Here is a 25,416-nt window from a genome sequence, read left to right as displayed (position 1 = left end):
TCCTTACTTCAGAAAGAAGCATTAGGGGAGGGGGAGCTCGGCTGTTTCGTGGTGTGGGCACACAGGGCAAGCAAGTGACGGCTCACTCCCTTCCTGGTTTGACAGAGGGGAGCCGGTGGGTAAGAGAAGGGGCTCATGCAGGTCACCCAGCAGGTGAGAGGCCTGCAGCTGTAGCTCACTTTTTATCAGGAGATAAAAAGACAAGTGTCCGCTGTACAATGCCTTCCCCAACTCACACGTGCACACGGGGATGGGGGGGGGGCAGTGCAGGGGACAGGAGAGGTGGTGGCTGTCTTGATTTCTAGATGATTCCGCTCTGGCCCCTGGCTCCCGGCTGTGTGTGCGTGTGCAGGCACAAGGGCCGCAGGGCGGGTGTTCCAGCACGAGGCGACCTCCTGAGGTTCCGTCTTTTGGTGGAGACCCCTTGGGGTGAGGGGGGCTCAGGCTTCGGTGTTCAGAGGCAGCGGACAGGTGAGGGGCTTTCCACCGTGCCGTCTGCAAAGGAGCCTCCAGATCTGGTTCTGACAGGCTGGTCCCACATCTGTGGGTGTCCTCGGGGGAGGGTGGCTCACCCGGAAAGTCAACCCCTTAGCTAATCAGAAGCCAAAGGCCCACACACTTAGGGAGGGGTCAGAGCTTCTGGGTATGTGCCGGGTGGGCATGTGCCCACCAGAACCAAAGCACGGAAAAGGACCTCTATTTCGAACAGCAAAAACTAGAAACACCCCACATGTCCACCAGCAGGAGGAGGAACAATACACTGTGTATTCATGTCGTGGAATGCTACACGGCAACGGAAAAGCACCCATTACCGCTGCGTGCGATGCTGACTCTCATTAGCATCATACTAAGTAGAAAAGTGCAGATGGCCTTCCATATCATATGATTCCATTCACATTGGGTTAAGAGGAAAACAGGCAAAAGCCATCTAATATTTTAGCAACGTGTTGGTAAGTGCTGAGACCCTGGAGAAAAGCAGGGGCTGGGGACCAGAAAGGTCAGAATAGTGGCTCCTCCAACAGAAAGAGAGAGGCCGGGCTGGGGCGTGGGATGGGGGTTCCTGGGATGCCGCTTGTGTAGTGACAAGGCGGGTGCTTGCTTTATCGTCGTTTGTGTTGTGTGCACTTTTCTCTAAGTGTGTAGTATTTTGCAAATGTTAAGAAATAATCTTTAGAAATCATGCTGTACTCCTGGAGGATGCTTCCCAGGCCTGCTGGGGGTCCCCAGGGGTCCCTGCGTCCTCAGGGTCCAACTCTGAGCCACCTCCCCCTATTCATCAAACATCAGCCCTCACCTCCCGGAGGATAGGGACCAGCTTTCTCTTACCCACTGTCTCCCCTCTGTCACACCAGCCCCCCTGGTGGATATGGTCTTAGATGAGGGGCCCCAACAGTGCTGGGCAACAGTGATCATTCACACCCCAGGCTCCATGTGGAGGCTGAGGAAACTGAGACCCAGAGAGGAGAGGGTATTGCCCGAAACTCCTCACCTCCCAACAGTGAGCTGGCATCCAAGAGAGACCTCGATCCCTGCAATCTAGATATGTAATAACACTGCATCGTGTTCCCGGGTCTAGAACATTCTGGGTCTGTGCTATCCAATATGGTGGCTGACTCCTGGCATAGGATACTCCAGGACTGCACTGTTCAGTAAGCTAGCAGGCTCCTAGTCTAGAACATTCTGGGTCTGCACTCTCCAATACAGTAGCTGGCCCCAGTCTAGAACATTCTGGGTCTGTGCTAACACAGTAGCCAACCTCTAATATAGAACGTTCTAGATTTAATCTGTCCAATGTGGTAACCACCAACCACATGTAGTCACTTAAGTTAACGTTTACATTTATTAAAATTAAATAACATTAAAAATTCAGTTCCTGAGTCATATTTGCCACATTTTCAAGGCTCAATAGCCACATGGACCTAGTGGCCACCATACTGGACAGCACAGACAGGACATGTCCATCATGGGAGAAAGTTCTATCGGACAGCACACATCCAGAATGGCGAATTACAGCCTTATCCTGAGCCCCCTGCCTGCTTTTGTAAATAAAGTTTTATTAGCACATAGCCGCGCCCATTCATTTACATCGTGTCTGAGGTGACCCTGAGCTTAGAACATTTTAGAACCATACTGTCCAATAAAATAGCCACCAGCCTCATGTGGCTACGAAGCCCTTGCAATGGGGCTTGTGTGACTGGGGAATGGGATTTTAAAATTTATTGAATAATAAGTAATAAACTATACTGACTGCCTGTTGAAATAATAAGATTTTAGAGATATTGGGTTAAAATGAAATATAGCATTAAAATTCATTTTACCTGTTTCTTTTTCCTTTTTAAACATTGCTACTGGAAATTTTAAATGCTGCGTGTGGCTTGCATTATATTTCAGTTAGACTGCTCACCAGCTCTTTTCCTAACCGGGACTTATCCACCCGGGCACTGTGACTTGGGGCACTCATTCTTTGTTGTGGGCCGTCTTGTGCCCTGCAGGGTGTTGAGAGCATCCTGGCCTCTACCCACAGCATCTTCCAGTCTTGACAGTGACAAATGTCCCCAGACACTGCCCCGTGTCCCTTGGGAGCCGAATCGCCCTGGGTGAAAGCTCCTCCTAAACTAATGTAAACTCTTCCGTTAGACAACAGAGGCTCTCGCGTGTTCTCAACAACACACCAGGCACGTTCCTGCCTCCGAGTCTTGGTACACTCTGTCCTCACACCACCCCCATCTTCATCTCCATCTGCCACAATCCTCCCAGCTCTCAAAACTCAGCCCCAGTGCTCCCTCCTCCAAGAAGCCATCCTGTTTGCTGTCTACTGAGTCTGCCATCAGGTCAGCTGTTTCTCCCTGGTGATGCTGCCCCAGGGCGCCCTTCCATCTGGCCGTTTATTTTGTGCTAACCTTCCGTAGCGGGTTGAATGATGGTCCCCCTAAAATACACCCGAGTCCTAACCTCCGGAACCTGGGAATAAAACGAGACCTTAGTTGGCCCTCGCCAGATAGAGCGTCGGCCTACGGACTGAAGGGTCCGGGGTTCTATTCCGGTCAAGGGCGCATGCCCGGGTTGCAGGCTTGATCCCCAGTAGGGGGCCTGCAGGAGGCAGCCGATGAATGATTCTCTATCATCGTTGATGTTTCTATCTCTCTCTCCCTCTCCCTTCCTCTCTGAAATCAATAAAAATATGTTTTAACAAAAAAATAATCATAATAAAATGAGACCTTATTTGGAAAAGGGGTCTTTATGAATGGAATTAAAGGACAGATCTAGAGATGAGCTCATCCTGGATGTATGGTCAGCCCTAAGTCTGATGGCAGGTATCCTTATACGAGAAAGGCAGGGGCCATTGGAGAGACGCAGACACAGAGGAGAAGGCCCTGGGACCACGGAGGCGGGAATGATTGGAGTAATGAGTCTACAAGCCAAGGAGCTCCTGGCAGCCACCAGAAGCCGGGAGAGTCACAGAAAGGATTCTCCCAGAGGGAGTGCAGCCCTGCTGGCACCTGGGTTTCTGATTTCTGGCCCACAGAACTATGACACAATATATTTTTGATGCTTTAAGTGCCATGGTTTGTGGTGCTTTGTTAAGCAGCCCCAGGACTCCAGTAGTTGGAAGGAGGGTTTTGAAAATTGAAATCAAACCAGGTCATTCCTCTGCCACCCTCCCATGGCCCCACTACCCTTGGAATAAAACCCAAACTCCTCACGTAGTCCTGTCCCTTCCTCTTCCCCATCCTCCTTCCACCCTCCTCCTCACTCCATGGCTTCACTCTGCTCATCTCCTCGGTGCTCCTCAAAGGCACTGAGTTTGGTCCCGCCTCGAAGCCTCTGTACTGGCTGTGTCCTCTACCATGGATGCCCTTTGGGCAGATAGGCTCCCTCCCTGCCTCAGGCCATCAGGTTGCCTCCTCAGAGAGGCCTTCTCTAACCACCTGGTGTATCTATAACCCACTGGGCCGGCACACCCCAGACTTCCTGTTCCCAGCATTGATGGATACAGGTGCCCCAAGCAGCTCCTGAATGCTTCTGATGCTGAAGGGTCTCTGAGAATCCAGAGAGAACGGCAAGCCCCACCCCCAAAGCCACGAATCTCACTGTGGTTCCTTCACTTTCCAGCAGGAGGTGCTGCCTGGAGACCAGGCTCACTTGGCTCAGGGGACCTCTGCCCATCCAAAGAGGACAGGGCTGAAAGAGAGACCTGGCAGGTACAGAGCCTGGGCCGGCCTCCCCTTGGGATGGAAATCCTGCCCAAGCAACCCCCGAATCATGGGGCTGAAGCTCTATTTGCTTCGATGTTCCTTTAACACACTAAGACAGCCCTGCCTCAGGGCCTTTGCACGTGCTGCTCACACTACCTGCTAATGCTTCCTCATCTTCAGATCTCACACCCTCAACCAGTGCCACCTGCATAACCACACATAACCACCCTGGTGTGACGCTTGGGCCCAGTGCGCAGTAGGCACTCAATAAGTGCTCAGTCTGGTGATCATTTCTGTCCCTCTGAACCTTATACCTCTTTCTGAGTCAAGACACTGCTGATCCCAAGAAGGGCCTTGGCCTTCCCCAGGCTGAGAGACACCCCTCCATTCTCCCCGCTCCCCAGGCAGTATCCAGACTCACCCCGGGCAAGGTCTTCTGTTCGTGCAGAGCAGTCTGAGCTTTGATGGCGGAGTCCCTGGCACAGTAAGTGAGGAAGGCACAGCCTGGAGGGGAGAGAATGGGGGTGTTAAGAGAAAGGGATGCTGTGCACCCATGTTAGTTCATAGCAGCATCATTCACAACAGCCAACAGGGAGAAACAACCCAAGTGTCCGTGGGTGGATGAATGGACAACAGTGTGGTCCATCCACACAGTGGGATATCACTCACTCTTTTAAAGGGAGGTGATGACACCTGCTATGACATGGATGGACCTTAAGGACATTTTGCTCAGTGAAGTCAGCCAGACACGAACGGGCACATGTTGTATAATTCTACCTGTAAGAAGTCCCCAGGGAGTCCAGTCCACAGAGACAGACAGTAGACCTTGTCAGGGGCTGGGGAGGAGGATGAGGAGTTCATGTGTAGTGCGGACAGAGTTCCAGTTTGGGAAGATGAGAAGGTCGAAGAGGAGGATGGTGGTGATGGTTGCACAGCAATGTGAATGCACTCAATGCCACTGAACTATACACTTAAAAATGGTTAAGATGGTGAATTTAACATGATGTGTATTTTACTACAGTAAAACACCTGGGGGGGGGGAAGGGAGAAAAACATGAGGAAATGGTAGATTTTATATTATGTGTATTTTACTACAATTAAAAAGAGGACCCGAACCGAAGCCACCTTTTGCAGGGGGAGGGAGGGTACAGTAGCAGCGGTTCAGCCCCACCACTTCCCAAAGAGTGAAACAGGGAGGGGAGAGAGGAGACCCCGCTGTTGATGGAGTCCCGGGCTGGCACTAGATGAAGAGTCTCTCTGAACTATGGGCTGGCAAAGTGCGGTCAGGGCGTGGTGGGGAGAGGACGATGGGGACAGGACCCAGCACTGGGATGAGGAGCAGTGGGCTCTGCCACTGACTCGCTTTGTGGTCTTGAATGGGGCGCTGCCCGGTCTTTGCCTCCGTTTTCCCCAAAGAGCATGGTCCGAGAGTGCCTTGAGATGGACCCACCAAGGGGCATCCGAGGCTCCAGAGGGTGTGTGGTCCGGCGGCAAAGAGCAGAGTCAATCAGGAGAGGCCCTGGAGGTGTCCAAAGCCAGGGTGTGATTGGACGACGTCCTGGGTTACGTCCTGGGTTACGTCCTGGGTTGGGGCGGGGGTGCCAGGTGTTGAGAGTCACAGAGCAAGAAACATTGAGACAGAGACAGAGACAAAGAGAAGCAAAGAGAAAGAACGCCCAGAGAAAGACCAATGAGATCAAAGATACTTTGAAAGATGTTTGCAGAAGACAGGGTGGGGGTGGCAGGCAGGTGTCCGGACCCCTGAGATGGACCGCCGAGGTCTGGGCCCAGGGCTGGGCTTTGCCTAACTTCTGCGGGCCTTGTTTTCACTGCCTGTGAAATGAGACCATCCTTGGCTGCTCTGATGCTGTTGGACCCTGTGTCCCCCAGCCCTAGCGTCTCCCACTCATGGTCCCTGTCTCTCTGCCTCCCTTCACTCCCGACTTCCCGTGCAGAGCTCTTGGGAACAGCTCTGGGGAGCCGCTTCTGCCCCAGGCAGGAGCTAATTAAAGCTGCGTCCTGCCGGGGGATGCTTACCACAGTGGCTGCTCCCACCAGCTGGGCTGGGTGATGGGGAGAAGTGCCTGCCCCAAGCCTGAGAAGTCTTGGAACTCTGGGGAGGGGGGCACCAGGCAGAGCTGGAGACAGGCGCCAGCATTTAGAAAACATTTGTAAATGTAAAATGGTACAGCCGCCGTGGAGAACAGTTTGGCAGGTCCTCAAAAAAGTTAAACGTAGAATTACCATATGATCCAGCAATTCCACTCCTGGGTAGATACCCAAAAGAATTGAAAGCAGGGACTCAAAAGAGACATTTGTACACCCATGCTCACGGCAGCATTGTTCACAATAGCCAAAAGGTAGAGAAACACCCAAATATCCATCAACAGATGAGTGGGTAGACGAAATGTGGGATATACAGGTGTGACCCCGAAATGTAAACACCCCTTAACAGCTGATAGCTCAATGTTGAAAATGAAATGTATTTTAATAAGCACTGCCTTTATAATTATTCAAAGTATGTGTACACACTTTTGGGACACGCTATATGTACAACGAAATATTATTCAGCCTTACAAAAGAAAGAAATTCTGAGCCGTGCTACAACACGATGAACCCAGGGACCTTATGCTCAGTGACATAAGCCAGACACAAAAGGACAAATAGCGTATGATTTCATTTTATGAGGAGTCACATCCATAGAGACAGGAAGTAGATGGTGCGTGCCAGGGGCTGTGGGTGAGGATGAAGAGTTAGTGTTTAATGGGGATGAAGAGTTGGTATTAAAAGCAGTTTTGCTGGGGATGGGGGATACAGGGTCCAAGAGTTTCAGTTTTGCAACATGAAAAGGGTTCTGGAGATGGGTGGTGGTGATGGTTGCACAACCACGTGAATGTGGGTAATGCCACTGAGATGTACACTGTAAAATGGTAAATTTTACCACAATAAAAAATTGTAATTGGTATGTGTTACAAACCTCCTCCCCCACAAAGGGCAACATCTGTAAGTGTACAATTAAATAATTATAAAGCCATGTGATCATCTCACAGATCCAGAAATAGAACATGGAAGCCACCGGAAGCCCCATGTTCCGTCCACCCTACGACAATCTTTCATCCCCAAGAAGTGGCCACGACCCTGGCCCTTGTGGTAACCAGATCATGCTTTCATCATGGTTTCCCACGCCTCATGCGTCGCTCATCATTGTAGCTGAGTGCTCCCCATGTTGAGCTTACGTAAATGAAATCACCGTGTATGTCCACGTTTGTGTCCGGTTTCTTCCACTCAACTGTGGATGCTGTGTGTCTTGGGGATTAATCCCTTTCTATTTCTGTGCAATATTTGATCCTATGAATATCCTACAAAGGGTTACCCATTGTCCTGTGGATGGGTGGCATTTAGGCTGCTCCCTGTTTGGGGCTATCATGAATAAAGCTGCCATGGAACATTCTCACATATATATTTTGATGCACAAAGGCATATCCAGGAATGGGATTGCTGGTTGTAAGGTTGGTATATGTTTAGCTTCAATTGATTATTTCAAACAGTTTTCCGACGTGGTTGTACCCCCGTATACTCCCACCAATGGGGTCTGAGGATCTTATTAGTGCTTCTTTCTCACCAACTCGGTTTTCCCAGCCTTTTAAATGTTAGTGGTGGGTGTGCCATTACATTTCATTCAGATTTTAACGTACATTCCTGAATTATTGAAGCTAGGCAACTTGTTTCTTTTTAGAAGCTCTTTATATATATTTTGTGTTTATCTGTTTTTGTTTCTGTGTGATGCAAACATCTCCCAATCCATGATCTATCTTTCTATTATTTTTTTCTGTGTGTGTGTTTCTATTTTCTGAATTTTATCCCCAAAGGTCTTCAGGGAGATGAGAGGTGGTAAAATACCTAGCCCTGCCCTGGCTGGTGTTGCTAAGTTGTCAGAGCGTTGGCCTGCACACTGAGGGGACATGGGTTCAATTCCTGGTTAAGAGCACGTACCTGGGTCGCAGGTTCGATCCCCAGCCATCATCAGGGCGTGTGTGGGAGGCAAAGAACCAATATGTCTCTCTCACATCAATGTTTCTCTTTCTCTCTCTCTCTCCCTTTCCTTCCTTCCCTTCCATCCTCTCTAAAAAGCAATGGGGGAAAATATCCTCAGTTGGGGATTAACAACAAAAAAGAATAACTAGCCCTAAAACCTGAGAGAAATTAGGCATGGCTGGCAAGAAATCAGGCTGCAGGCGATGCAAAATAGGGGCAGAACCCTTCCTCCTTGGGTCCTTTCTCGCCTGTGGAGCCCCACCTGCAGAACATGGAAGGGTAGGGAGGGACCCAGAGCAACCTTCCATACCATTGGCCTCTCTGTGAATTTTGCTGTACGAGGAAGAAATAACCCAATCGCGGGTCGCTGTCCCTGGTGCTGAAATGATTCCCAGTTCTCCTTGCCCAATCTCTTCTGGGACTCTCAGTTTTTCTTCGCTAGTTGGTGAAAATGTGTGATGTTTACCCGTTTCTAGATATGCAGAGCCTTGGCATTCCGTTCCTGATAGGGTTGAATCGTCTCCCTAGCCCTCGTCGTGGTCCAGCCCCATGGACCAGGAGGTCACAATTTGATTCTAAGTCGGGCACATGACCAGGCTGTGGGCTCAATCCCCAGTAGGGGGTGTGCAGGAGGCAGCCAATCAACGATTCTTTCTCATCATTGATGTTTCTATGCTGCTGTTCTAACTTTTAGGACCTCAGAATGTGACCTTATTCGGAAGTAGAGTCATTGCAGATGGAATTAGTTAAGATGAGGTCATACTGGATTAGAGTGAGTCCTAATACAACACAGCGTGTATCTTCATAAAAGGGAGGAAATCCTGACACGGAGACGTGCACACAGGGAGAAGGCCATGTGGACACAAAGGCAGGAATCGGGCGATGTATCATCAAGCCAAGGGAAGTAAGGACTGACAGCAACACCGGAGGCTGGGTGAGGGCCTGGGTCAGATTCTCCCTCTCCGTCTCAGAAGCAACCAACTCAACTGACACCTTGATCTCAGACTTCCAACCTCCCTTGGAGGGAAAACTCAGCCCACCCCATGCCCACACTGGGTGAGCTGCTCAGTCTGATTCCAGCCCTGGCCACCCCCACACCACACATCAGCCCCATTGATGACGTGGGAGCCTGGCTGGGTGTCAAGCAGCCCCTCCCCAAACTGGCTGAACCCTGAGGGGTTAACTGGTGAGTGGGGCAGGTAGAGAGGGCAAGTCCACCTGCAAGAACTGACACCCAGAATGCTTAGCACGTGACAATGCTATGGTTCCTTTTACACACACCTCCATTTTCAAAGCTAGGACAAGGGCTGATCTTGGGAGGGTCAGTGCCCACAGATCTCTTGAGAACCAAGGGCAGAGTTGCACCAACAGGGGGATCTATAGGGGACAAGAGATTTCCTTCATGTATGAAAGTTTCCTGCCCAGCCGGTGTGGGTCAGTGGTTGAGGATTGTCCTATGGACCAGGAGGTCACGGTTTGATTCTAAGTCAGGCACATGACCAGGCTGTGGGCTCAATCCCCAGAAGGGGGTGTGCAGGAGGCAGCCAATCAATGATTCTTTCTCATCATTGATGTTTCTATCTCTCTCTCCCTCTCCCTTCCTCTCTGAAATCAATAAAAATATGTTTGAAAAATAAAATTTCCTAATACAGTAAGTAACTGGACGTGCCTCATCATGGAGCTCTTTATAAGGAGAGGGCTCCCCATCCCTGAAGGGAAGCAAGCAATGGCTCCACAAGGAGAAAACGTCTTTGCCAGGGAATCCTTAGGGTCCCTCCTCATGCCAAGATCCTCTGCTCTCTGCTCTGAGATCTGATCTTTGGTGATTTCGTGTTGAAATTGTAACAATAATAGTTGACTTCCACTGAGCACCAGGCATCTTATGGGGGCCTGCCACCCATATCAATCCTTTGAATCCTCAGACTAGACAAAGGTAATGGCACTATTGTTTCTATGATTACCTCCATCTTGCAGATGGGGAAACTGAGACGCCAGCCATTGAGTCATCTGCCCAGTGTCACAGAGCAACAGGGGCCAGAGGTTTCTGAGTTTCAGAAAGCCACCGCACACTGGGGACTACTTAAGTTGCTGAAGCTTGTTACACTGACTGAATGGCCTAAAAATGTTTTAAAATGAAAAGGATGGCTTTATCTTCTTACTATGTATAATGCTTATTCTCATGCATAAGTCTGGGATTTCTGTCACTTCCTGGGGAGCTTGGTAACTCTGGGGACTGACCCTGGCTGGCCGTGTCCAGGCACACCCCCGTGCTCAGCCTCTCACTGACGGGCTCTGAACACCACATTTCCTTGGTCCACACACCCTAATCATCTTTGGCTCATTTCTCCTCACCTGAATCACCCTCTCCTATGGTAAGCCTCACCACCCCAACCGATGTAGGGTGAGGCACCTCATGGGCTTCTCCTGTGCCTGTGTGTCCCCCATCTCTGCTCACTCATGCTGTAACTGCCTCGCCGTGTGTTACTGGCCCCCAAAGGACTGTGGGCACCCTGAGGGTGGGGACAGGGTGTGTCCCAGTCACTGAATGTTCCCAGTGCCCAGCACACAGAGTGTGCTCAGTAGAATTTGGCTACTTATAACGGCCTCCATCGTGGCGCAGCCCCATCATCTCCCACCTGGACAGGGCAGTTGCTTCTTCCCTGGTCCCCCAGCTTCTATCCTGGCCCCCAATCTGTACTTTCCACAGCAGCCACCAGAGGGTGACTGTGAGCACCCGAGTCAGGTTCTGTCCCCCTCTGCCCATAGCCCTCCAAGGCTCCCACCTCCTTCAGGGTGAAAGCCCAAGTCCTCCCTGAAGCCCACACGACCCTGCACAACCTGCCCCCATCCACTCCCCACCCTTGCCTCCTCCCTTGATTACTCTGCTCCAGCCACACAGGTCCTGCCCCATGACCTTTGCACATGCTGTTCTGAAATGTACTTCCCTAAAACCTTTTCATGGTTCACTCTCACTTCCTTCAGGTATTGGCTCAAATGTTACCCCCTTAGTGAAACCTTCTTTGAGCACCCTGTTTAAAATTACAGCCTTCAATCATCTCCCATCCTGTTCTTTCCCCCCAGTGCCCTTATCACCATCTCACATGCCATATATTCTATTTGTTTAGCTCTGTCTGCCCCACTGAACTGTAGCTTCCATTAGGAGTGGAGCTTTTATGTGTTTTGTTCAATGGAGGTCCTCAGGACCTAAATAGTGCCAGGCATGGAGTAGGTGCTCAATAAATGCTTGTTGACTGACTGACTGAATTTATTTTGTTTCCAAACTGATCTGCTAATATCAAGACCACTTCCTTGAGGGCAGTGACCACATTTGATGCATTTTTATTCCTCCTTCCCCCCACCAGTCAATATTTTCTAAGCACCTACTGTGTGCCAGCTTTGCTGGGGAAACAGATGCAGGAAAGACAACCGTGTTCACCTTCTCTTTGATCCCCAACATCTCCTTCTCTCCCCAGCCAGGACCCTAACCATAACTGATTGCGTAAACCCCTATTCCAAATCCCTTTGATCCCAAGCCCCTGTACACTGGTACCTCACATTCTTGGTCCTTAATTTCAGCTCTGTGATCTAGTGGCTAATCTAGGATCAATGATTTTGGGCCAGCCACTTAACATCACTGAGCCCCACTTTCTCATTCATAGAATAGCAGTCATCATACTATCTGTTAAGGATTATAGGAGATCCTCCCTTCTGCTTTAGGACCACTCTCCATTACCCACCTGCCCCGGCCACCCTCTCCACCTCTTCCTTCCTCCTCGAAATCTGAGACCGTCACCCACGTCACTGAGAGCAACGGGCTGATGGGCCCTCTCCCCTATTCACTGTCCCTCCCCACACTTATAAACGTATCCGTTCCCGTCCAAGAGGGCAAGGCCTCAGGCTCAGGGATCACATTCCTGGATCCCTCCATTGGGTGCACCAGTTCTTGGCTGACCTTTTACCCCCCTGGCTGCTTTGCTGCCTCTCCTCTGCCCCCGCATTCCATGTTGGGACTTTTCAGGGCTCTTCTGGATCCCCTTCCCAGATCTCCTGCCCACAGCCATCTTAACTCCTCCCAGGGCTTTAGTCACCAGTGATTCACCCATCCTTGCACCCACCCATCCACCTGTCCATCTACTTATCTATCCATCCATCCATCCATCCATCCACCCATCCATCCATCAATTTATCCACCTATCCATCCACCTGTCCACCCGTCCATCCATCTATCCACTATCCATCCACCCTAAAGCAGTGACTCATCCGTCTCTCCCCTTAGCACTGCTGACACTAGGGATGGGTCACCGTCTGTGGGGGCTGCCCTGGGCACTGTGGAGTGCTGAGCAGCATGCCTCGTCCCACCCACTCAATGCCAGGAGCACTGCCAGTCGTGACAATCACAGATGTCTCCAGACATTACCCAGTGACCGCTGGCAGCAGGGTCACCCTGGGTAACACCCACTTCACAAGAATCCTCTCTCTTCCTCATCTCCTACCCTCCCCAACCAAGAGCTGATAATTTGACATCTTAAATATGTCTCCAGCCATCCCCTCCTCTCCAAGCCCACAGCCCAGGCCCAGCTTGGCCTCATCCTCTCCCACCTGGACCATGGCTTGGCCACCTCTCTGACCTTTGGCCTCCCCTCCTGCTCCCATCCTTCCTCCACACAACCCACCAAAGGGATATCCCTGCACTCAGCTGTGAACTATGTCCCTCCCTGGCTCTAAACCCACCAGAGCTCCCCAGTGCTCTCAGGTCAGAGCCAAGATTGCCAGCCTTTCCCAACCTAATCACTGCTGTCTTCTGACCTCTTCTCTCAGTATTTCCCCCCACTGCCCTTAAATTCAACCCTCTTGTAATTTCCTAGACACACGTGCATCCCCCTTCATGCCTCCAGGTACCTGACTCTGGAATTCTAAACCTTCCCAAATACACAGTCATGTTCTAGGACTCTCTGTGCCTTATTTTCCCCATCTAGTAAGTGGAAGGCCCAGAGTCCACATTCTCCAGATTCTGGAAAATGATCTCCCTAAGGGACCCCTGCCCACAGCTCTCCGGGGCTCCCACCTCACCTCCTCTCGAGGTCCACACGGCTCTGCCGGACCTGCCCCCATCACTTCTCTGCCCTCTCCTCCTCCCTCTCTCTCCCTTGCTCCTTCTGCCCCAGCTACATGGCCTCCTCACCGTTCCTGCAACAAGTCAAACTCATTCTGAGCTCAAGGCCTGTGCACATGCTGTGTCCTTCCCCTGGAAGACCTTTCCCTCGGCTTTAGAATAACAGTTTTCTCATCTGTCATTCAGATCTTATCCCAAATGTCACCTCCTCAGAGAGGCCATCTTTGGCCACCCAAGGTAAGCTGTCACCCCCTAACACACATCTGGTTTTCTTCCTTCAGAGCAGCTCATTCCTATCTAAATCTTACTAACGTGTTTACTGGTTTACTGTCAGTCCCTCCTCCCTGCTGGACTTCTTGGTGTCTCCAGAGCCTTGCTCAGTGCCTGGCACGTCATAGAGATTTGATAAACAGTCTTTGACTATCTAACTGCCTAACTATGTTTTGACAGCAACAATATGCAAGGCATTACTCAGTAATTACATCAATCACATTATATAAGTGAATTCTAATTTTTATAACGACTCTCTAAGATAGCTATCGATAGTCTTTCTCTTTTACAGATGAAGAAGCTAAGAAAAGATGAGGTGACTTGTCAGAAATAAAAGCAGAGCCAGGAATGGAAATCAGGTCTGTCGGCCTGCAAAGCTGATGGCCATCCCACCCACCAGGTGAGGAGGAAGGTGGCAAATGTTGGGGAGGTGTCCATCTTCCATCCTTCAATGCACCCACCCATCACTCATTCAGCCACCCACTCTCCTGTCCATTCATCCACCCATCTTCCCATCTATCTATCCATCTTCCACCCATCCATCCATCCATCCATCCATCATCCACCCATCTTTCCATCCACACTCCATTCATCTATCCACCATCATCCATCTTTCCATCCATCTATCCATTCCTCCATCCACCCATCTATTCTTTTATCCACCCATCTATATATTCATCCAACCATTCACCCACCCACCCACCCACCCATCCATCAATCTATTAATTATTCTACCCATCTACCCACTCTTTCATCCACCAATCCACTCATACATACATGGAGTCATTGTCATCCAACCATCCATTCATGCCTACATTCACCTACTCACCTTTCCATCTATCTGTTAGCCAGTCCACCCTTCCACATCCCGTATTTCCCCACATTCTCATCTCATGCTCTCATTCATCCACATGCTCCACTTCGAAATGGCAAACAAGACGCAGCCCCTGTCCCCAGAGAGCTTATGCCTCAGTACGGATCACTCCAGACCAACAAGACTATTGCTATGTCAGTGTCTCCCAGATCCAGCAGCCCCTCCCTCTGGCCGTGGTTACCTTCATTCCCACAACAGCCAGCCTCCCGGAAGGCGTTCTTCTGAAGTGGGCCAGGCTCAGGCTGGCAGGTGTGGTGCTTGGCTATTTTGCTGTGTGACTTGGGGCTGGGTGCTGGCCCTCTCTGAGCCCAAATCCCTCACCTGACCCATGTGGTACAGGGGAACCTGGTTCTCTAGGAACCCCTGCAACCTGAACACATTCTGTTCCTTTACATCCCTCTCTTCCCACACTGCGGGCCTCACCACCAGGAAGCTTGCACCTTATCCACGCAGGTGTGGAGGAAGTGGGCACATTCTGAATAAGGCTGGGAGGCGGGAAGAGGCTGGTGGTGGCAATGGAGGGCGCTAAGACATAAAGCTCCCTCCCCACGCAGGCCTAACTGAGGTCCTCCTCTGCTCGCAGTTCTTCCATGGCTCCCAAGTGCTCTCAGGAGACAATCCAAGCTCAGGTTAGCATCAAAGGCTCTTCAGGGTCCAGCCCATGCTGCTTCTCTGCTCATCTCCTGTGTCTCACTTAACTCCTCCTCAGCTTCAGCTGTGCCCCTTCATACCTCCAGGACTTTGCAAACCCAGGCCCTTCTGCCCATATCCATAAGGACGAAGACATCCATCTAGCTGACCTGTTTCACACCCATCGTAGGGCCCAGAACACAGTAAGTACTTCTGTTAGTAAACAAATGAAATGCTTTCACCACCTGACAAGCTCCTATTCATCCTTCAAAGCCTCAGTTCTAATGCCCGTCTGCCATGCAGCAGGATTTCCTGCATCCCTCCCTCAGACCCAACACTGACCACTGTGGCTGAAGGTGCCAATGTCTGCTTCTATCTTTCCATCAGAGGACCCTCTCTTGCCCAGTATAATGCAAGTCCCCAGAAGGCTTTCAAGACGTGTTGGCTGAAGGAATAAATAAATGCGTGTGGTCCCACTACGTGTTCATTATGGCCAGGTTCTCATCTGCCAATATTAGGGGTGAAAGAGAGAGACAGGAGCCTATTTCAGGGACAACTCCTGGGTCCAACTCCAATGCCAGAACTTCTCAGAAGGGACCTGCTAACTACGCCCCACATCAGAAGGGGACTCTGGGGCTCCGAAGACCCTTTGCTCCTTTCCCACCAGGGCAAAAGCTCCATCCTCCGCCCACCCGAAGCTACCAGAGTCAGCGCTCCTCTGGGTCTTCGCACATGCTGTTCTCTCCACCAGGAATACCGTTCCCCCTCACCAGGTCCTTCTCACACTTCCGGTCTCAGCTTAGTCACATAATACCCCCAACTGCCACTGACCAGGCACGAACTCTGTGCTAAAAACTTTATCTGCCATCCCCATCCTCACCTTCCCCACCCCCCGCTGAGATGGGAGGCTCCTCTGGCCTCCGGATTCTATAGATGACAAAACCGGGGCTTGGAGAGACAAACATGCCTGCCCAAGCCCACCTAGCCGGGAAGATGCAGAGAAGCCAACTCATCTTAATGTTAAGCTCTTACCTGCTCTCCCACAATGACCGCCTCCTCCAGGAAGCCCTCCTGCCCTCCACACATGCGAGAGCAGAGCCTCCTCTAGGCTGTCCCTGCCAGTGTGTGTTTCTGCCATCACAGCCTTGACATCAACGCTGTGTTCCCCCACCTGCTGGTTCGGGGTGTCTATCTGTTTTGTCCAACATTGTGTACCAGGCCTGGCACACAGCAATGCTCAATAGATAGCCCTATGGGTCGTGATGGGTTCACGTATTGCTCACTCTCATAGAGATCCTGTGTGTGCGCGTGCAATTCCAGCTGTGCTCAAATACGGGCACACAGTAGGTGCTCAATCAATGTCCTCTGCCTGAAGGAGGGCAGGAAAGATGTCACAGTCACTTGTAAGGCCCAGGGGCCGCATAAAAGCCTGTTAAATCAATGAAGAGTGGGCAGCTGGGGAAACAGAGGCACGGAGCCGCCCGCCTTCCTCAAAGCCACACGGCCAGTCCCAGTGGCTGCTGCTCAGCCCCCGCCCCCAGCCACTGCGCCCTCCGATGCCACAGGGAAAGGGCTCCTCCCTCAGTCCCCCACCCGGGCAGTGCCTGCCAGCAGCCCAGCCCGCTGTCTCCCTGGGGCTGGCACGTCACACACGTCACACTCGGAATCTCACGCCTCTGAGCTCAGCGTGCTCCAGCCTCCCCTCCTGCCACCAAGCAGAGCAGCTGGTGCTCCCATGGAAACCACAGGCCCCCCTATACCCCCACACCACACCGGCCCCCCTCACAACCTCCATTTTAAGATAAATATTGTCATTAACATGCAAATGCACATGTGATTACCATAAATGGGGGGCCACAAGGCAGCGGCCAGCGAACCCTATCGCCAGGACGGGCATTAATATTCAGCCCTGATTAGGGAAGAGGGACACCTCAGGGCTCCTACAGGCACCCAGCCCCCTCGGAGCGAGGGTCCTGGCCGGGGGGGGGGGGGGGGGGAGTGGCTGTCCCCCACCAGGGGGCTGGAAGGGGCTGATGACTGTATACTGGCCACTGGGAGCCCCAGGCCAGGCCTCGGTTCCTGGCCTGAGCTCCTGGCTGGGCTGGGGACATCGGGGAGGTCCCGTTCCTCTGGATGAGGCACAGATCTGGGGGGTGGGGTAGGGAGCAGCCTTGTGACCTCCTGATCCCCCTTCTCCATCTCTCGTTCTGATTCCCACCCTCTCTCTGCCTCTCCCTGTGTGTGGGTGGGGGGTGGCGCTCTCTCTCTCTCCCTCTCTCTCTCTCTCCACTTCTCTTTTAAAAAAAACCCAGCCTGCCCTCTTTCTAAGGACCCCTCACTTCTTGTCCTCTCCCCCAAGCCCTGTCCAATCCCCAAAGCCCAGGGGATCTGCTGAACCCCCTGCCTTTTTCTTGGTTCCAGCAAGACCCCCCCCACTGTACAGGCCCTTAGGAATTGGAAGGCCCCCACACACAGGCCCCACCACGGGCTGTGGCTGTCAGATGTCACAGCCACCTCCCCCATGCCATCTTTGGGGAGCCTCATCCTCATCTTGGAGGAACCTGTCACCCCTTCGTCACACGCATATACTTGTGCTTCCCCTGGCCTGGGAGGGGGAAGGTGTGTGACAGTGGGGAGGGCAGCTCTGGTTGGTCCTTGGGACCCAGAAGTTGGCCCTGTGAGCCTCAGTTTCCTTTTTATATGAAATCTGGTGGTGCTCACAAGCCCCGCTCAGTGGCGAGCCCTTTGGTGAGAGATCAAACCAGCCCCTGAATGTGAAAACTAAGGAAGAGATGGATGGCCATGAGGATAATGACAGTGCCGGGGGGTGGGGGGCACGGTGACCACAATGAATGTTTTGACTTAACGTCATTCTGGTCCCTGCAGCTGACCTGGTGCCTGGCCTCATGGGAGTCTCCCAGCAGCCAGGGGCCCAGACGGCTGGGCAGGAGGGAGGTTTCTCCCACCACTGGGCCCAGACCCCTCACCCCGGCCACACTCCTCCTCGGCCACATGGAGGAGTCAGATGTTAGTTGGTTCCCCAGAAACGACACCAGAGAAGTGTTCTCTGGGAGGTACCTGGACTTCCCCTCCCCCCACACCCCGTTCATCATTCCACTTCCCTTTGCTTGAGGCCCAGAGAGGGGAAGCCACTGGCCAGAGGTCACACAGGCCTCCATCCCAGCTGCTGGCACTCGAGACACCCCCACCTCCAGGTAAGGTCCCTCCAGGCCCAGGACCAGGTGGGACCAGGAGGGGGATCTATCCTTGACCTGAGGGTACAGGGTGAGGGCAGACAGGAGGGAAAGCCCCCCACCCCCTTGTTACCCTCAGGCCCTACATCCAGGGCTCAGGCTGGCCCAGGGCCCCTGTGAAGAGGAGGATGAGGACTGAGTGTCATGGACACCCTGCTTCCTAATTTAAGCCTCCAAGGAAAGATGGGAAATGGGAAAGACCCTGAACGCCCCCCCCCCCCATCCCAACATTCTCCAGCCAGAAAAAACACCCCCGCATTCGTGGGCCCTGCTTTGGTAACAGTGGGGAAACTGAGGCTCTGGCCCAGGTGAACCTGGGCTGCAGCTCCACCCCTCACCTCTTCTCGCTTGGGGGGAGGATTTCCAGGGGAGATTTAAAAATGAGGAGGGGGCACCTCTGCAACCCATTTGTTCCCCTGTCCCAGAGCTCGCCAGCAGCCTTCCAGCCCAACATTTGGGGGGCCACATGGACACCCCCTGATTCCCACCAGAATCTTTCTAGCAATGGGCTCTTCCGACATACCAGAAAATGACCAAAGCCATGGAGTCCAGAGGGGGTGGAGTGTGGACAGAGCCCTCTATAGAGCCGTGGATTCCTGAGCTGGATTCATGGGCAAAAGTGAGCCCTCTGTCCTCCTGGGCCACCTGGAGGAGTTAGATTTCCCAGCCCCCCCCCCTTCTTTTTGTGACGATAGGATTTGATAAAAGGCTACGGGGGGTGAGGGGGGGGGGAGTCTTTCCTCCCTAAGGTATCAGCTGAGGTCTAGCTGAAGTGACAGGCCTGGGCTCCATCCTACCAGACTCACATTCATTCATTCATTCATTCATTCATTCATTCAACAAACATGTATTCATGACTACCATGCTGACACACAGAGGGGAGGATGGAGATAAATGATTCTGAAATAGGTCATGGGCTCTGGCCCACCCTAAGGTCCCTCCAGGGTCTTGCCATGAGTGTTCAGTGCAAAGCCTTTGCCATCCCCAACCCCAGCCCCCAACAGCCAAGAGCTGTCAACGCCACCCCAATTCAGACTGTGCTTATGATCAGAGTCCAGGGCTGGGGCCGGTCCCTGGGCACCTGCGCCCAGCGTGCCATCGGAGAGAGAATCAGGTAGGAAGGAGGCAGGCAGTCCTCCCCCCCAACCTGCCTCCTGCTGGCTGTGCAGGCCGCCCACACCTCCCCTGTCCACCCCAGGATCTGGGCTCTGCCAGATGGACAGCCCAGACGCATCATCGTTGGCCTCAGACCTCAACACATTGCTAACGGGGATCGGCTAGTTTTAACTTGAGCCAAAGGTGGAGGCATGGAGGGGGAGGGCAGAGAAATGGAGGGGGGATGCTGATCCAAACAGAGAGGGTGGGCAGGGGGGAGGGTGAACGGTAGCATTTAAGCCACCGGAGGCTGGTGCTCCCCCCTCAGCCTGGCTCAGCTCCCTGCGCCCCCCAACCCCCCTCTGGCTTTCTTTGTAGTTACCGATTAGCCCGGGGTCCTGGGCATCCGTATGTCCCGGAGGCCAGCTGGCCTGCCCCACCGGCCTGGCTTTGTGAAAATGACCAAAGCAATGGAGTCCAGAGGCGCAAAGTTCCCCGACGGGGCCTGGGGAGGCCGAGGGAACGGGGGGAGCAGGGAGGGTGGTGGTATTCAGGCAGGTCCCCCAGCAAAGGGGCAGGAAAGAGTGGGTGAGGGAGGGAGGAAGGGTGGGGGTTAGGGGGAATGGGAGGGGAGAGAGAGAGAGATGCTTGGGGGGTGGAGAATGGGAGGTAAAGGGAGATGGGAGAGTAGAGAAAGGGAGAGAGAGAGAGAGAGAGAGAGAGAGAGAGAGAGAGAGGATGCCGGAAGGTGGAGAGGGAGGGAGAGGGGGTGGAGGAGGGGAGGGGGCCAGATCGGATCTGTCAGCTGCACCCCCAGAGGGAGGAGGAGAGGGTGGGTGGAAGGGGGGAAAAATGATGCCGTGGCAGAGGCAAGTAGAGGGAGGTGGTTAGGAGAGGAGGGCTGGGGGAGAGAAGATGCCGGAAGGTGGGGTGGAGAGAAGGGAGGGGAGGGAGGGGGCCAGGGCGCCCACCTTTGTGCATGCCCGTGTAAGGGTCTTTGAGCACCGTGAGCTCATAAATGCGGCCGAACTGCTCGAAAAGCGGCTTGAGGTCCTTCTCGTCCAGGTTGCGTGGGATCTGGCCCACGAAGAGCTTGATGGCGTCCAGGTCCTTCATGCCGTCGGGCTGCCCCCCGGGGGGCTCGGGCCCGCTGCTGCCCACCGGCGAGGGCCGCGGCTGCAGGAGCTGCTGCTGCTGCCGGCGCGCCTCGCTCTCCGTGAGGCGGGCCATGACGGGCGAAGGCGGGCGGCGGGCGCGGGACCGAGCCGGCGGCGGCGGGCGGCGGGCGGACTCACAGCTACAACGACGGACGCCGCCTCCCGCCTCCCTCCCGCCCGGTCCCCGCGCCCTCCTCCCTCCTCCGCGCCCGCTCGCTCCAGCATCAGGACCACAAAAGGGCGCCTCCGCAGCGGCCCCTGGAGGCCAGCGCGCGCATAGCCATCCCGCGCCTTCTGCACTCATCCCTCATTCCACAGCCCGAGAACCGGAGCCCAGTCCAGGTTGGGTAATTGAGGCCAACGGGCCGCAAACCCCGCCTTCTGGGTGGGTGACGGGGGCGGGGGGTGGGGGGGGGGGGCTTCCAGCAGGGCAGACCTGACGTCCAGGTGTCACTGGCTCCTTCAACTGATAACAACAGGAAACATCACTAAAAGTAGAGCCCGGCTTTTACTTAGCTGGGCTGCTCTCGCCACTTTTAAGACCACAACTCATCAATAACAACAAGAAAGAGCACGTCTGATAATACAGGCACTGCGCTCAGCACTTTTACGTTGATAACTTACTGAATAGAAATAGGAATCCTGTCTGTTACATCAACAACCAGAAGTAACATTTTTGTCACACTTGCAGTGTTCGAAATATTTCAAAAGATATTGATGCATTTGGGCCAAGAACTCTATGGACATCATGTTTAAAACTCTCCAAAAATGTCCTAAAATTAAGACTAAGTCCTCTGTGCAGCCCCCAATGTCCTACACACCCGGCCCCACTCCCCTCCCTACCCTCACCTCCTCCCTCTCTCCCCCTTGCTCACTTGCTCCAGCCACAGGGGCCTCCTGGCCTTTCTTCCAACACACCAGGCACCCACCTGCCCCAGAGACTCTGCACAAGCTGTGCCCTCTGCCTAGAATACCCTTCCCCCAAATGGTGCACGGCTTACTCCTTCAATCCCTCAACACTTTCTCTATCCATTCTATCTAAAATTGTTCATCCACCATCACCTCATTTCTCAGGCTTCCCCCCCCCCATAATATTTATAACCCTTTAATGTAATTTAATTGTAATATGCTGTATATTTACATGTTACTGATAAAGTGCAGAGTTCTTTCCAGGCACCTGGCTCTGTGCTAAGTTCTTGACATGCACAAACTCATTCAATCCACACAACAAATCCTGGGGGTGGTTAAAAGTAAATAAACAAGATACTTTTACACTATGAAAAAATACAATGAAAGAAACAGCTAAATGAGTGGAGGGAAGCCTTTAGGAGGCAAATTCAGGGAAGGCTGATGACAGAGCTTGGCTTTGAGCTGAGATAAGACTGGGGCAGCAAGTGCAAAGGCCCTGGGGCAGGAAGCATCCTGACAGGCTTGAGGAACTTCGAGGAGACTGTAACAGGGAAAGTGCCAGACTGAGCAAGGGTGTGTGTGTTGCGGGGTGGGGGCAGTCTACCAATTCTGAATTTAATTTTTAATTGCATTTCTTTATTTTAAAACAGAGACAGGATCACTAACAATGCAGTGCTGAGCCAAAGGAAAATTCAGTAATAGTGATTCTATTTAAAATGTTGACATTTTATTCATCATGAATTTGGGGAACATTAATTTTAGTTTTTAAAAAATACTGCATTAGCCCGGCCAGCATGGCTCCGTAGTTGAGCGTCGATCTATGAACCAGGAGGTCATAGTTCAATTCCCTATCAGGGCACATGCTTGAATTGTGGGCTCAATCCCCAATGGGAGAGCATGCGGGAGGCAGCCAATCAATGATTCTCTCTCATCATTGATGTTTCTATTTCTCCCTCTCCTTTCCTCTCTGAAATCAATAAAAATATCTTTTTAAAAAATTGAAATATTCTTTATCTTGCCCTGGACTGTTTGCTCAGTGGTTAGAGTGTCAGCCTGGGGACAGAAGGGGCTCGGGTTTGATCCCTGGCCTTGGGCACATGTGGAAGACAACCAATTGATGTGTCTCTTTCACATCAATGTTCCTCTCTCTTCTCTCTCTTTCCCCCCCCCCCCTCTCTCTCTCCCCTCCTCTCTCCCTTCTACTCTCTCTAAAAATCAATGGAAAAAATACACTCAGATGAATATTTTAAAAATAATAATATATATAAATAAAATAAAATAAAATTGCCTTTACTGTGACGACTATGTTTTTTGGTGCCCCCTTCAACTTTGCTCCCAGGTGAGCCCACCCTGGTCCCTGCCCATTCCTCATAGCAACCATTAAGAGGTAAATACTGTTCTTATACCCATATTACAGAGAGGCAAACTGAAGCCCAAGTCACTTTTGCAAGGTTACACAGTGAGAGTGCTAGGATTTGAACCTAGCCAGCCTGACCCCAGAGCAGAGCCCACACACTTCCCACCATCCCACACTGTCTTTCCCACACTCTAGGCAGCCAAGCCTTGGTTTCCTCATTTGCCAAGTGAGACTAAAGAGTGAATAGGATGAAGCCCTTGGCATGGATTTGGTGAACTCATAGGTGAGGCTTAGCATAGCACCTAGGACAGCCTTAGTGCTCAATAAATGGCTGTTGTCATGACTGTTACAGGCAGCCACCTGCCCATCCCCAGGCGGGAGCAGGGTGTCAGGGTTAGGTGAGGAGCAGAGCCACCCCTGGTCCCTGGTTCTCAGCTTGCAGCCCCAGGCTGGGCTGGTGGAGTTGGGCCAAGACAGGTTCAGTCTCCATGGAGACCCAATCAGGATGCGCAAAGCCCCGTGAGCCTCTGATGTGCTGGAGAGTCGTTTAAAAGAATAAAAATAGCCCGGCCAGTGTGGCTCAGTGGTTGAACGTCAACCGATGAACCAGGAGGACATGATTCGATTCCCGGTTGGACGTGCCCAGGTTGTGGGCTCAATCCCCAGTGTAGGGTGTGCAGGAGGCAGCCAATCAATGATTCTCTCTCATCATTGATGTTTCTCTCTCTCTCTCCCTTCCTCTAGAATTTAAAAAAACAACCACACATATCTTTAAAAAAAAAGAATGAAAATTAAAACCCACCAGCCCTCCTGTGAGGAAAGATGAGTTTCCCACACTCTCTCTGAACACGCCAAACAACGAGGGTAAGGGGCAGGGAGGTCCCAGTCTAGCCTGCGTGTGACCCCCAGGAATGTACATTCAGCATCCGCCTCCTGAGGGATGCTCATCTCTGGAGTTTGCTCCCTGACCGGCTGACACGACTCAGCTGTAGCAGGGAATAGGTCAAGGCAGAGAAAACTCCCAGGGCTGTCTGCTTGGAACCCAGGAGGCCGATGTGCTGACATCATCACAGGAGGCCCGTGGTGTGGGCGGCTGTTACTGGAGCAGCAGCGAGGCTGGGGCAGAGCCTGGCGTGGGAGCCAGGGGCTGGGAGGCTTCCCGGGAGTCGCTTGGCTCCCTGAGCCTGTTTCCTCACTCACCTGCCCCAGAGCCTTTGCACGTCCTCAGGGTTCATCTTCCAAAGAGCTTCTCAAAATGCCCCCACGAACGTAAGTCCATCTTAAAGGGAAACTGTGGACATTCAGGTCATCATGTTCTCTGTGGGGGAGCCACCTGCTGGGGGGTAAGCAGCATCCCGGGCTCCACCCACTTGGTGCCACGAGCTCCCCCAGACACCGCCCAGGTTCCCTGTGGGGCAGGACCTCCAGGAAGAACTGCTGGTGAGCACAGCTGAGGCGCTTGCCTCCGGAGGAGCCAGGGTGGGGTCAGCAGGGTCCACACTGCACTTCTCACACGTGCGTGTCCTCCTGGGCATCCTGCTAAGAATGCAGAGCCCGATCCAGCAGGTCTGAGGGGGGCCTGGGCCTGCATTTCCTAACAAGCCTTCAGGTGACAGGCGGCCAAGGTCTGGGAAGATGTCCGCCATGTTCCCGTTCCGGCTTTTCACAGCGAGATTCTTATTTCAGAGGTTGTGGGTGTGAAAGAGGTGAGCCCCTCGGGGAGGGACAAGAAATGGCTTCTGATCTTTTCCAGGTCCCTCCAACCCCCACCCCAGGGGCTGTGGAGTAGGGTCAGCAATGGGGTCAGGGCATTGGGTAGGGCAGGGGCAGCGGGCCCAGCCTGGAGCTGCCCTGTGCCAGGACCTCTGCTCTTTGGTGGTCTCCGCACAGCTGGCCTGAGTGTCTTCCTGACCCCGCAACCCTGATGCCCTTTGACCCTGCCCCTCTGTGCCCCCAAGTCCCTCAATGCCCAGACTACCTACAGCTCTTCTAGAACATTCCCAGAAGTGAAGCACCCCCACCTACCAAGGCTCATGATGTGTCCCCTGGGAATACTACCCCACAGTCGCCACCTACCCCAGATGCCTCCTGCCTTCACACATCTACAGCCACAAAGCAGACAGATCTCTGGCTGCCACACCCCCATCCACACCGCCTCCCTCCCCTGGGAGGGAGCTGCTCTTTCATCCTGCAGGAACCCCAATCTGCCTGGATTCTCCCAGGTCCCTGGCCCCACCATTTGGTTTCACGGATGGGAAAGGGTTCCTCATTGCGTCAACCCCTTGTTGCTCCCTCTCTCAGCAACGGGGTGGGGTTGTGTGAGGTCTAAGGCACAGCCTGGGGACGAGGGGGAGCGAAGGGAGGGAGGGGTGGAAAGAGGTGTCAGGATCTGGTTGTGCCCCACCCTCAGGGGTTGTGGCCCCTTCCCCCCCATCCGTCCTTCGATGTGGCTCCACTCCTCTGGCCACAGCCCGTGGGACCTGGAGTGGACACCTGTCCTGAGGGCTGACGAGTTATTTCCCTGGA

The 25,416-nt window shown here is 53.0% G+C and overlaps 1 protein-coding gene across 4 annotated transcripts in view; it reads right to left on the bottom strand.

Moving 5' to 3' along the window:
* The window catches only part of CELF5 (CUGBP Elav-like family member 5), a 44,199-nt gene extending 23,451 nt beyond the window's left edge, over nt 1-20,748 (bottom strand). Inside the window, exons 1-2 of one of the 4 annotated variants that reach the window (XM_070415771.1) lie at nt 20,439-20,748; nt 4,618-4,700 (exon numbers count right to left, since the gene is read on the bottom strand). In XM_070415771.1, the coding sequence (XP_070271872.1) occupies nt 4,618-4,700; nt 20,439-20,697 (342 nt within the window). In that variant the 5' untranslated portion in view covers nt 20,698-20,748. Of the gene's footprint in view, nt 1-4,617; nt 4,701-19,849; nt 20,142-20,438 lie in introns of those variants that run through there. The other 3 variants (XM_070415770.1, XM_070415769.1, XM_070415772.1) reach the window with 3 other exon arrangements.
* Nucleotides 20,749-25,416: the final 4,668 nt, after the last annotated feature.

The sequence above is a fragment of the Myotis yumanensis genome, unplaced genomic scaffold (assembly GCF_028538775.1).
Source record: "Myotis yumanensis isolate MYYU_CA2020_CCGP unplaced genomic scaffold, mMyoYum1.0.hap1 SCAF_5, whole genome shotgun sequence".
NCBI classification, from domain to species: domain Eukaryota; kingdom Metazoa; phylum Chordata; class Mammalia; order Chiroptera; family Vespertilionidae; genus Myotis; species Myotis yumanensis.
The sequence above is the reverse complement of the archived record's forward strand: the minus strand, read 5'-3'. Positions and strand labels throughout refer to the sequence as shown.